A 13,687-nucleotide genomic window follows, 5' to 3' on the forward strand; every position below is an offset into this window, starting at 1 on the left:
AACGGGATTGGGTCTCCTGCCCCGGTATTACAAAATCCAGAGTTCTCTCCGGGAATGGAGAAGAGGGTCTTTGCAAAATGGGAGTCACTTTTGGTTTTACGGCTGAGAGACCTGTACAAGGAGGGAATACCACTCACATTCGTAGAATGCAAAGAGAAGTTTAACTTACCCGAAGTAGAGTGCTTAGATATTTTTAACTCAGACACTGAGTGTCCAATAACCGGGTTAAACAAGCTGGCTCTCAACAGCCCACAGGGATAGAACTTAGGATTTTGGAGGGTCAGGAATCATGTTAAATATCCACTTGCTACCGACTGCTAGAAAAGGCTTCTACTGAAGATAAATTGCCATATATGGCACGTTGGGAGAGGGACTGGGGGATAGAAATGTCAGCAGAATCCTGCCAAAAGATCTGGTCCTGAACCCAGAAAAGCTCCTGCTGCACATTAGTCAAGGAGTGTGCCATTATATTATGCTATCGCTGGTACATGACCCAACAGAGGTTGCATGCAATCTACCCTGACCGCTCAAATCGGTGTCGGCATGGGTGTGGGCAATTGGTTGATCTCAAGCAGATGTGGTGGCATTGTGCAATCATGCAAATGTACTGGCGAGAGATTTGCTCAAAGATGAAGGACGTCACAGGCAGCTTGCTCACTATGTATCCACTGACTCTGCTTTTGAGGGATGTCCCCGAGCATGGTACTTTCCCACTGACAGGGCCCAGAGCGGACCTAATAACACATCTGCTAATGACGGCATGGAGAACCTGTGCATGCTTTTGGAAGACTGTGGAGGGCCCTTGTACATCATATTGGAATGGTTAAAGTGTGGGAGATCATAGCCCTGGAGAATTTAACCGCACACATTTCAGAGCAAATGACACTATTCTCCCACACTTGGGCCCCTTCTTTGATATTGTTCAAGGGAAGGAACATATGCTTTTTTGACCACAGCTCCTGAAACACCTATTTCAGAATGAATGGCGTAGGAGTGCATTGGGTGGCCTGTACAAGGTGGTGGAAGGACATCTATGGAAGAGGGAGGGGCTGTGGAGTGTTGACATCTGGTTGAGCCGGCGGGTCTAGGGGATCACAAGACGGATTTGGAATACCCCTGTGACCATATTATTTTATCTGTTACTTATTTTAACTGTTTTAGTTATTTTATTTGGGGAGATTAGGAAATTGTAAAATGAAGTTTCGATATTTCTAATCTATGTGCGTAGTTTTGGCATTGGTACTATAATATATTCATTGAGATTTCAATAAAAGAAACTTGGGGGGGGAAAAGAACAAAAAAGATGTCAATGTAAATTACATAAAGTGATGTTTCTAGAATGTTTTGGCTTAGGTGTGATGCAGTGAATAATTGGCCTGCATAGGTTCCCATGTCCCTTAATATATGGGGCCAAAGGGAGGGGTGGCCAGCTGTACGTGTGCCGTAGTGCAGCTCGATAAACTGCCGCAGGCATGGGTTCACATATATGAGCTTATTCAGCTCACCCGTGCTGCTCCACGCTTGCTCCCAGTTCCCAGATATGTCAAATCCATTCATAATGCACATTAGAAACCAGGCACCACTCTCATGAGCTGATAATCCACTCCCATCTCCCTTTTCCCCAATGAGGGCTCGACACCAGGGCACTCACTATTGTCGGGAACTCTAGATTGCACAGGGCCCGCAAGGGTGGCCTCATTTCAGTGGGTCAGGGCATGATTTGGTATTCACATCCTCTCCAACTAAGAGTCACTGAGGATCAACTAGCACACAAGCAGCGTACTCGCTCACTCTTCCACTAGTCGAGCCCATATTCCACCCAGTGTCATCGGGTGCGCTGGAGTGTGCCAAGATGCTACAAGCACTTGAGAATACTCCTTAATAAAACATGGGGACCCGAAGAAAGCACAGGTTTCTTATTTCATAGACAAGTCTTCTGTGGATCCTCAAGGGGCAGCTAAAGTTCAACCTACACCCAGCTCCCGGTGATCGCCATGGTCCATAGGAGGACCGTGGCAGTAGAATAGCGGGATTTTGCCAAAGGCACTGGGTATGTGGACCGCGCACCTGACAATTGATAATGGCTCAGTGGCATCCCTTTGGTTAAAGTCAAATTCTGATCAGGTGACATATTTGATGGCTGTGGTGCCAACAAGATGTCAAAGTCCTCCTTTTTATCCAATCAGTTGGTCCTGTGCGCAGCTATGAAATTAGGTAGGACTCTGGTGTTTCATTTCATGGCTGAGTTGAGTGCCCTAAGCAGCACCTGTCTCTTCTGACGAAAAATGCAAAGAAGCATTCTCTCATGCCTATCCCATGACCACTAGGGGGCCATGGTTATACCCTTTAATGCTTCTCGCTTGGACAGCAGCAATTGCCTTAAGTTGGGAACGCCGGCTAAATAAAGAATACGTGGTCTTCTGTCAGGAGTTCATAGGTGTGGGCATATTTCCTAATCTTTACAAACTTCAATGGCTCCATGTTGAGGAGTGCCATTCTTTTATGACTTAGACCGAGCCCTGTCCATCTTGAGCCTGATCTTATTAAGTTCCAGAAAGTCCTCAAGACCATCCTCTTTCCCTCCTCCTTCTCTCTCCCTCTGCCCTCCTAACCTAGCTCTTTGGTCTTTTCATCTGTCCCTCCTCTTCCTTACAGCTTGCCGACTTGCCACCTGGTGTACCTTGGAGTCTCGCAGGTCCCGGGCACCCCCGCCAGTCCTCTCTGCATTTGCCTCACGGCCCTGCACCCCACCCTCCCTCAATGCACTTGAGAATGAACCCAAGAGAGTGGCTCTCTCTTCACTTGCCCCAGTCTCCACCGACTGGATGCACTTGGACCTCCCCCTCCCTTGACCGTCTGTGCACTTGCACGATCCGAATGCACCTTGCCTGAAGATCGTCTGTCTGTTCTCCCTTGTCTTCACCCCTTAATGTGCACTTGGTACAACTGCAGAATCGCCATCAGGCCTATTTGCTGTATCTCAATTGTTAAATGTACTATATTCACTTACTCTGCCTGTGCAGACTGATATAGTCTCAGAAATTCAAGGGCTCTGAGCGACTGTTTGTTTTCCCCATGTTCCCATCCTCTGAGCGCTTTGAAACACTTGCCTGTGTATAGGCACTTTATACATAAACATTACCAATACCAGTCCTCTTTTTCTCATTAGCACAGTTTCCGATCACCTTCTCTCTGAAGAGACCTTAGAAACAAAAGAGGAAAGGCTGGGGATATAAAGAAAGCCTAGAGGAGGGTCTGCAACCTGGGGCTCTTCACATATTTTTGACTAAGAATCACCAGAACCGTCGCTGTTGACAATGCTGTATGGGGCTGATGGGAGTTGTAGTCTGAAACATCTGGGGAGCCAAAGATGGTTGTACCCTGGGGAAGAGGGCACCCTCTCTGTTGTGCCTGTTCTGTATGTATGAAAATAGGTTAAACAGATATTGTACTATATATGAGAGAGAGAGAGAGAGAGAAAGAGAGAGAGAGAGAGAGAGAGAGAGAGAGCACTGCTACTTCCGCTGCTTTAGTATTGACAGCTGCTTTCACCGCCACGCTCCCTTCTGCAATTCTCGAGGGTGAAGGCGCAAATGCTGCGGCTGCCTCTGCTGCTTGCAGAGATGTGTGTAGCACCTAATACTGGAATAACGGGGTTCAGCAGGTCAGGACTGATGTCCATCATCACGTACGAATAGGGTCCTACAACTGTGCTAAAAGGGGGTACTGCCGGCCACTAGTGAGTGGTGCCCACAGAAAGGTATGTGTGGGTGCTACAGCTGGAATATCAGGATGTGTTGCTTGTCAGGCTTCAGGTTCATTGGTAGCACAGTGTGTGGAACCGCCTAATGGCACAGCACTGGAGGCTGCGTGGCTGAGGAGCATTGATGGCACCATATGTGGCTCCAGTAATGGAATAGCAGGGTTACTGACAGCCAGGGTCGAGGTGCATTGGCAAGTGATGTGGCTCCAAGGGCAGGACCAGTCGGGTGCCTAATGATCGGGCAGAGGTAGAGTGCTTCATGAGATCCTGCTCTCCCTACTGAACCTTTTCTGGCTCTTCTCTGTCCAGAATGTAAGAATGGTGTGTCAGATGGGCCTAGTTTTGCACTGCCCCTATGGACGCCTTTTCATTTAGCTAGAAGGAGGTGCAGGCATCCGCGCTAGTTGATTCCTGTAATGCAGGCCCTAGTCACTCTCATAGTAGTGTGTGGTCTCGCGGTACCATGCATAGGAGCGCCTACACTGCAACTGCTTGCACCTTGGAATATTACAAGGCCCTTCCTGCGGCTGGCCTCTTTTGGTCAGAGGCCATAGTGAGGGAAACTCCTGAAGTGGAGGTTTGGCCCAAGCTCTTATTAAGTGTGGATTGGAAGGGATGCCTCCAGAAGTAGCCTGTCCAGTCAGGACATCTGGCAATTGCCAGCCAGGTCAGTGCATCAGAGAGACATTGCGGGCAGAGTCGGCGGCACCTCGGTCCCTGCTCGACTTGTACCTTTAGAGGCACCAGCCTGACGTGAGATGGCGCTGTGTCGCTGGAGGACAGACCAGCTCCTGGTGCCCCCAGGGTATAGGCTGTCATCTTCAGCGACTATTAGAGGTCCCCCGAGACGTTCATCTGGAGGAGCGTTTATGGGCCCTAAAGGGAATGTGCATGTACCCACCAAGAACCTTCAAACAATAACACAGGTGTTTCCAATCTAGGACCCTTTAAAGGGTAGTCCACTACTGAGGTTTTCCGAGGACTGCAGAGGTACCTTCCTAATACGAATACATTGAGATAATGCTAGTACGTATCTGCTGGAAAAAAGAAGAGGTAGGCCAGGCACTTATTCTAGTGTAATGGAGGCTCCTAATGGTATCTGTTTTCATGGATCAGCCAGCCCTACCCTGGGAGGACTGTCTTTTGGATGGCTTTGTTTTATTGACTGGATCGTACAAATGACCTCAAAGGGTGCATCAGTACCCCGAACACTTGCTAGCCCAGTACCTCCAAAGACTTTGAAGTCCAGCTCGTCTTGTGTCACCCCACGCTGCAAAACCAACCCACACGCATATGGCCGGAAGCCACAGGCATGAGTTCCATGGCCCCAGGCCTAGATGCTGCACCTGTTTAATCCACCTGAGGTCTGCAACCTTCGGTCCTCCAGATGTTTGAACTAAAACTTGCATCAGCACTAGCCTAGTCAATGGTGTGGCATGATGGGAGTCGTAGTTTGTAATCACAAGGCCGCAGGTTGCATACTGCTGAGCTGTCCCCGCCTGTCTCTCTTTCACTACCAGGTTGGATCTCTCTGGGTCCTACTTGGTGAAGGCTCACATACCACGAGTACCTCTGTGCTACTCTCTGGGGTCACCCGTCAGTGTTGGGGGACAGGTGACCACTGTATCCCCCTCACACGGGATAGTAGCTTAGCTCACCAGTTGCCTATATTCCCTTCTGGTCCCCCAACACCCCCACCCCCGCCTTCCTGGGCCCTGCGATTGTCTGCCACATAATAATTTTATGTCTCGGAACCTTACCAATATAGATCGCGGGGTTCACTTCCAGAGAAGTGTTTTTTAAACCCCTCTCTAACGAATTGGGTAGGAGTCATTCCTATGTGCAGAGGTCGAAGTGGGAGGGAACTAAAAGGTCGGAAGTCCCCCTATTTTTCGGGAAAATCCACCACATTCGAGGATGGCAGGGAAGAGCCCCTTTGCCTGTGCTTTACTTCTCCCCCATTGGGGGTTGGAATCTGGGCCCTGCTGCTAACACTCCACTGCCACATCTCACTGAGCTATCTCCCACACTGATTTGCTATTGTTTCTTTGAGCAGACTGCTTGGGTCATAGCCACATAGCGCCCATTCCGGAGCCCTCACAAAGCCCAGCTCGGTAGTGGTCTGCGTTTGCCTTCTGCAATTAGGCACCTCTGTCTGTACAGGTAGCGGGGGGACGGGGGGAGGTGGTGGCTATGGTCCTGGGCATGTCCCTTGAGAGGTGCGAATGGTGGGTGGTTTGGGGGATGGTGCATAAAGCTGCGGCTGTGGGGGGGCATTGACTGAAACTAACTGGTCCGTTGCATGCATTTTTCTCTCTATTCCTTATACGAGTTTTGGAACAAAATGTAAACCATTCAAAATGTATTACTTTATTCTGCTGCTTAGGCATAGCGTTTGATAGCTATGCCAAGTGCCTAGAAAAGGAAGATTGTATTTTGGAAAAATGTCTTTCTTTTCTTATTTTTATGATTTTGCTGTTTTAAATTGAAATAGAAGATTTTGTTAAAGGGTTTTCATTTAACCAAATACAAATGCATTTTCTTTCACCGTGTTTTCTTCAGTCTTGATAGTACTGTCGTAAAGCACAGCATTGTGGGTCGAGGGGAGCAGAATCCAGGACTGGGGTTTGAATTGCTGGGGGGCGAGGATTATGGTGTCAGTGGGGAACGGCGTAGGGGCGGCAGAAGGGGCGGGAAGAGTGAATCATGGCCCCACTCCGTATTTTTGTAAACTGCGACCCCTGCATTTGCGGGCTTGCGTGTGCACATGCTCACAGGCAGAGTGGGGTTTGTGTTGCACAATGCCACCTAGAAAGCTGGGGACGTGTGTGTGTGTGTGTGTGTGCGTGGCAATATCTGAGTGTTGACTGTGCCTCCCCTCTGATCCTGCTCGCCAGTCTGTCAAGGGCTGCCCATTCATCTAGCGGCGGGCCATGCACGGGGTAAACATATGCGCACGGCTGGTTGCCACTGGCATGCAGAGAGGGACCAGATCTCTTCAATATGTCCCCGCCGCACAGAGCCCGTAATCTGCATGGGCCCTTCGGATCGCCCTGGGAGATGGGGTACGTGTGAAGTTGATGCACCTGTTGCTGAGCCTGCCGGACTCTCCTCTCCGTCGCATCCACCGAGCTCTCGCCCTCCTGCACCCTGAATGTGTGTGCGGGTGGGTGGCTTGGAGGGGGGCGGGGGGTGGAGAGGGTTCTCTCAGCACAAGGATCCGAACCGATCTCTCATTGACCCGGGCTCCCGGGCAATGCTGGCAAAAGACAAGGACGATTTATCACCTCGCTGTCTTTGAAATGCGACCACCGGCAAATGTCAGCCCCTCATCAAAGCACGGCCATGGTCTCGGCCGCGCGGAGCACAGCGTCTGACACACACACACCAAGCCCACAGAGCCCACCCACAGTCCCTCGCCGCGGTCCCTCCCCCGAGTCCTGCTCACAGCACTGGTGCCCACATCCAATGGCCAGCAGATCAGCTCCCATCCTAACACCTGCACCAGTCCATGACCGGAGCGCCCGAGCACTGTCCTGGCACCTGTACCCTACCCCCGCCCCACTGTGCCTACCCAACGTTTCTACCTCCGCCCCTTGTATTCGCGTGAACAGTTCTTGCCCAGCTCCCGGCATCACGCGAAAGGAAAACTCTCGCCCCGGGTGTCTGCCACCCTGGCTCTGCCCGCAGCTCCTGCCACAGCGCTCTTACGAACAGATCTGGCCCCACGGCGCCTGTCTCTGGCGCCCACTTCAGCGCCCGCACTGACATCTGCACGCACAGCTCCGCCACCAGAGCCCTGGCTCTGCCCCTGCCCCCAGCGTGCACAGTTCCTGTCCCCAACCCCTGCCCTCAAGCCCCTACCCCATCTCTAGCGCCCAAGCCCCTGTTCTTGGCATGAGCGCAGGCCCTGCACGGGGACTCGGGGAAATGGCACGGGACCCCTATACAGCTCCGCGCAGCCTCTCTCGGCACCGCCGCTTGCACCGTGTTCCTGCGCAGCGCACCTTCTGACTCCGTGTACACCGCCAGTAGTATACAGGTGTGCATACTCCCCACGCGTGCCTGCATTATAGATGTTGGCAGGTTCCGTTTTGGCGGACGGGGCGTGTTTGGTGCCCGTGCACAGCTCGTTGGGTGTACTCTCCCCGCCCCTGGTTAAGTGTTTATCACTAAAAACAACAGAACCGGGGAGTCCTGATCTCACAGCGGCATCGCTGCGATGCTAGGCCATGGTTTCGCACTCCTTCCCACGCTCGCCGCTTCTCCAGTGTCGGAAGGGACATTCCTGCACATTCATTAATAATAGTAATTATTATTATTATTATTCCCTTTTTCTTCCTCCCCTTTCTTTTTATTAATGTCCTGTGGATATTTTAAAATTGCTATATATTGCGATTGTTTGTGTAAGGTTTAATACCCCAATTCACAAATAAATAAATAAATAAAACATAATAATAGGCAGAATCATATAATCGTATTATTATTCGCACGGTTGGTTAATATTGGTACTACTGTGATGGCAGTCATCACGGATTAGCGTTCGTGAATGCCCCCGCGCGCCCTGCCCGGTACTCACATCTCCGTGATGTTCTCGCGCTCGGCGACGCTCTCCAGCACCGGGAAGGACGCGATGCCCGCGATCTGCTCCTTGCACCAGATCCTGCTGGCGCCGCACTTGCAGGACGCGGGGCAGGCCAGTCCCCTCCCGATGACAAGGCCGAGCAGGAGCCAGGCCAGCCACCAGACCCTGGCCGGGCCGCGCCCGCCCCTCCAGGAGCCCATCATCCCAGGGTCAGATCCTCCGGGGTAGGGGGGTGATCTCCGGCCGGCCCCCCTGCTCCCAGCGCCTCCGCGCGCCTCTACCGGGAGGTGGCCGAGAGGCGCGAGGGAGCGAACATTCCAACCCTGCGGGCAGGCGCAGGAGGCTCCAGGCTTAGGTGTCTCCCGTCCAGCGCATGCCAGGGACCCGCTCCTTAAAATGGAGGTGTGCAAAAAAGGAAGACCGGGCGGCACGGGGGGCAGCTGCTCCGAGCTGTGAGAAGGTGCTGCTCCCGGGATGCAGTGATGGTCGCCTCCGCCAGCCTCCCGGAAGATGGTCCAGGCGAGGGATGCTGCGCCGAGCTGCTGCTGCTGCGCTGCTGCCGCTGCTGCTGCTGCAGGTGCTGTGGAGAGACAGAGCGCGAGCCACCAGTGAGAGCAGGAGAGAGCAAGTGTGTGTGCGCGAGCCTTACTGATGACATGCCAAGCCTGCAGCATCAAGGAGACACCCCCCACCCTCGACAACAGCCCACGCGCAGCAGCAGCAACCTCCAGCGCGCGCGCACTCACACGCAGACACGCACGAACCAGAGTGGAAACCACATCGACGCCTTCAGCATTCTCCCATCACCCCATAAGGGCAACCGTTATCACCACCACCCACACTACCGCTATCACCGCCAATACCCCGACTGCATCACCACCTGCCCTCAACATTACCCCGACTCCACCACCGCGACCCATGCGCGTAATAATCCCTGTTAGCTCTCCCACCTGCACCCGCATAACAGGTGCACAGGGCTGCTGGCCTCAGTGGGCAATGACGCGTCCCCCTAATACGGTGGCTGCCCCATTCCTCTCGTGTACCTCTTCAGCGCGCGAGAACTAGCCGGGTGGCGGTCTCAGGGCCCCTTGGCGGCCCTCTACAGCGCCTGCTCCCGCCTCATCCCTACACGCTCGCTGTCAGCGGGGGAGGATGCGATGCGGCAGGTAGCGAGGGCGGGCAGCGCTGTCCGCCGAGGGATGGGGCTTCCCTGCGAGGCAGCACGGCTCGTCTGTGCGGGGGCGTCTGCTCCCCCGCACGGGAGCCACACACAAGGGGGCGTGGGGGAGGGAGGGAGGGAGAGTGGCTACATGTGTGGCACAGGCAGCGGTTCGCACCCCCCAGCCAGGACGCTCCCCGCATTCAGCCGCGGGGCTCCCACCTTGCAGGGCTGCAGGCAGGCGGAGAGGTGCTGCGGTGGCGACGAGCCCCTCGCTGCCAGTGCCGGAGGGCACAGGGGCGCAGTGTTGCCTGTGCACACCGTCTCCTCGGCTAATAATACCTAGACGCCCTCTTGGGCGGCAGTGACGTCCGCTGCCGTGACGCAGGGCCCAGAGACCTGCTCCCGGGGCTGCGGAGGACCCGCAGTCGGGGGGATGCTGCGGTCGGACGGGAGCAGGACAACTGCCCCGTGCGTAGGCGCGCAGCAGACACCGGCCGGACGCCACCTCAACGCAGCGCCGCAAAGAGCGAAGCGCTAGAGTCACTCCATACGTGCCCCGAATCCCCAACGAGCACGACGCCACCATTTCCTGAAAGGGAAAAGCAGCTCGCTGCCGGCAGCCAGTCGGCCGTCTCTCGGCAAGATTAAAGTGCGCGACTACTGTTTATTATGATGCGCGACGGCGCCCCAGTGGGCAAATAAATGGGGGCACTTTATTCTAGCCCCAATGTCACCTTAAGTTTCCAGAATGCATGTGTTTTTTCTCCAATGGAATGCATATATGTACGTGCACATGTGTGGTATGCGATCGTCTCCCCTATCTCATATGCACACACCCACACGTATACACGCGTGTGCGTTTTAGTGCGAGTGCGCGTTATTGGCTACGCATGTGCTGTACAATACTGAGAGGAGTACACTCGTTTATAGTGGCATAATAAAATGTAATCGCGTTTAGAACGCAGGTAGGTGATGAATGAGTGACATTAAAATGCCTTGTCTGGGAATTTGTCTTTTCATTTGCGGGCCTGGATTATATATTTTTTTTCCGCAGTCATTTAAAAGGGGGGGATGATAAACCCACTGCAGTGCTCCAGAGTGAAGAGAACTCTGGCGACATCGAGTGGAGAAAGTGGGTACTGCTACCGCCGGCAGTGCTGGAAGGGGGCTGCGAAGGGGCGGGGCGTGTGAGAAAGTGCGTAAGGACAGGGAAAGGAATAGCCAGGCAACGGGAACGGAAGCAAATACTTTCCTGTCATTTTTTCCACTCCAGCCCCAATAGAAAGCAGGATTTTAAGTGACAGAAAGGTCCTAAGGTGCGGGTTGCCATCGAGGAGGCATTGCCAGTGGTGGAAATGGAAAACATTTAAAGGGGGATCCCACAAGGGCCACGGTGGGTGGAGTTCCGAGGGGGTGGAGTTCTGAGGAGGCGGAGCAAGCAGTTGTACTCTACTCAAAGGAAAAGTTCAAAATACCAGTTTTAAAATGATGCAATTTCTTTCATGCTGCTTATTTCCAACCTCCACACTGTACATCAATTCCACTTTAAATCACTTCCATGGCAGTGATTCGCCCAAAGTAATCTTGGTAATGCAGTGATTTTGAGTACATTACGGGATCCATGGACCCGCTCTACAGTTGAAGGCTACCAGGGTAGCTCAGTAGGTTGACAGACGTTGCTGAGATGTTATATATTCAAAACTTGTTAATCGCATGACTTTTTGCAATTCCTTATAAAAGGAACAAGTGCTATAAAATTATGAAATGTGTTTGGCCAAGGGATGGGTTGGGCTGGTCGATGGGTTGGACTGGGGTGATGGGTTTCTTATATTGAGGGCAGAGGTGGGGGTATTTATGCCCTTGTAGTCAAAATCAAAAGTTGGCACCGATGACCCCACAGTTTAATTTCCTGATAACTGTCAGCACAACAGAAGCATTTATTTGTGATTAACCAGTTTGACAACCATATAACATCTTTATAAATATAACCTGTGAAAAAAAGTAAGGGGCACACAAATTACAGAGTATTGGTGTGGTAGTCTGACAAAAAAAGCAAAGAAAACTAGTTAACTAGTGAATGCAAGCAGCATTTTTGAGTTTTGAAATTACTTTGTTTTCTATCAAAGTGTAAAATGCAAATTGCAAAAACAATAGTGTGCCCAGGATGTAGAATGTCTGCTTTCAACAATGATGCCCCCCCCAGTGATATTCATGGCCCAAAAGAAAACGGGCCCAGCGAACAGACTGCAGATGCGCAAATGACAGCTGGGAATAGGCGGACAGCGCAGATTAGGTCACAGAGGCCCCAGCTTCCCTGGCAAAGCTGGTGGCTTGGTAAAAGTCTGGTCAGGGCTGAGGCAGGCTGGGTCCTGAGATCTTGCCCCACATCTGATGCCGGATATCAGACCCTGCAAGAGCCGGCCCATTGACCAGCGCTGGGCGAAATTTGTCAAAGGACCAGCACACGCATCCCATTACCTGCCCCTCTGAACCTGTTGCCGATCATAGAAATCCCTTTTCCAAAAATCGGGATGGACATAATTGGACCTCTCAAAACATCCAGGCTAGGCAACAAATATGTCCTTGTGATTGTGGACTAGGCGACCCGATATCCCGAAGCATTCCGAATGCAAAATAATACCACACAGAAAATCCTTAAACACCTCCTGCTGTATTTATCCAGGGCTGGCTTTCCCAAGGAAATAGTAACCGACCAGGGTTCAAATTGTATGAGTACACTCATGGCAGAGTCAAAGAGCTAATCTATATTACCACCATGCAAACCTCTGTGAACCATCTCCAAACCGATGGCTTGGTAGAAAGATTCAATAAAACTCTGAAGTTCATTCTACAAAAACTGGTAGATAAGGACGGGAAATACTGGAACCTAATGACCCCGTGAGCACTATTTGCAGTAAGGAAAACCCCTCAAGCTTCCACAGGTTTCTCTCCTTTTGCATTTCTCGATGGTAGAGAACCTAGAGATATCCTGGACATGCTGCAGGAAACCTGACAAAAATGAGAAGAGACACCCATTCCTATCTCGCAAACTGCCACCAGAATGCGAGAAAATATTAAATTAGTTTGACATCTAGTCTGTACTGATATGGAAATGGCCAAGATCCAACAAAAATTCACTTATGACAAGAAGGTGAACTTAAGATCATTCTCCGTAGGACAGAAAGTACTGGTCCTCTTACCCACCAAACAAAACAAGCTTATCTCCAATTGGCACAGACCCGATGAGATATTAGAACAAATGGGAACCTGTACTTATAAAGTAGCCCAAGCGGACAGAAAACAGAAGGTACATTTGTATCAGGTAAATCTCTTGAAAGAGTGGAAAGAGAATCCGCCAGCCACCCAAGCCAAAGTACTAGCCTGCTTGGTTCCTGAAGAGATAGAAAACATTGAGTTGATTCCTCCAGAACTATCAATCCAACAACAAGAAGATCTAAATGATGTAATCACCTAATTTCCTGACGTATTCTCAGAAAAACCAGGAAGAGTAAAAGGCACATACCACTATATTAGAACACCTAAGGGTAAAGTGGTTCATTTAAAACCATTTAGACTACCAGAAGCCTGTAAACAAACAGTGTTTGAGGAAGTCAACAAAATGTTGAAAGCCAATATTATCAAGCCTTCTTCAAGTCCATGGTGCTCTCCCATCGTGTTGTTCAGTAAATCTGACCATTCCTGGAGATTCTGCATATGTTTTTGTCAAGTTAATGGCATTTTGACTTCGATATCTATCTCATGCCACGCATCGATGATCTAATTGACAAACTCAGAGCAGCCACCATTCTATCCACCCTAGACTTAACCAGAGGGTATTGGCAAGTTCCCATATATGGGCCAGATAAAGAAAATACTGTATTTCAATGCCTCTAGGACTGTTTCAATTCAAAGTCCTCCCTTTTGGATTACACGGCGCACCAGCCACTTTCCAACGCCTCATGGATAAAATCCTGCAACCCTATTCCAATTTCTGTGGAGCTTATATTGACAAAATCGTAATTTATAGTAAGACTTGAGAAGATGATCTCTTCCATCTTAATACCATCATGAAATTCCTCAGAGGGGCAGGCCTAACTGCTAATCCAGCTAAATGTAGACAGGCCAAGTCAGCCTTAAAAAATACTTCAGCTTCTTTATAGGGAATGGTAATGTAAAG

The 13,687-nt window shown here is 51.1% G+C and overlaps 1 protein-coding gene across 6 annotated transcripts in view; it reads right to left on the reverse strand.

The window, feature by feature from the left end:
* The window catches only part of NTRK2 (neurotrophic receptor tyrosine kinase 2), a 663,657-nt gene extending 653,546 nt beyond the window's left edge, over positions 1 to 10,111 (reverse strand). For 4 of the 6 annotated variants that reach the window (XM_069625860.1, XM_069625859.1, XM_069625858.1 and 1 more), the window contains exons 1-2: positions 9,850 to 10,111; positions 8,343 to 8,928 (exon numbers count right to left, since the gene is read on the reverse strand). In XM_069625860.1, the coding sequence (XP_069481961.1) occupies positions 8,343 to 8,928; positions 9,850 to 10,096 (833 nt within the window). In that variant the 5' untranslated portion in view covers positions 10,097 to 10,111. The other 2 variants (XM_069625862.1, XM_069625861.1) reach the window with 2 other exon arrangements.
* Positions 10,112 to 13,687: the final 3,576 nt, after the last annotated feature.

This window comes from Ambystoma mexicanum, chromosome 6p (genome assembly GCF_040938575.1).
Source record: "Ambystoma mexicanum isolate Mex_15411 chromosome 6p, UKY_AmexF1_1, whole genome shotgun sequence".
In the NCBI taxonomy this organism is placed as follows: domain Eukaryota; kingdom Metazoa; phylum Chordata; class Amphibia; order Caudata; family Ambystomatidae; genus Ambystoma; species Ambystoma mexicanum.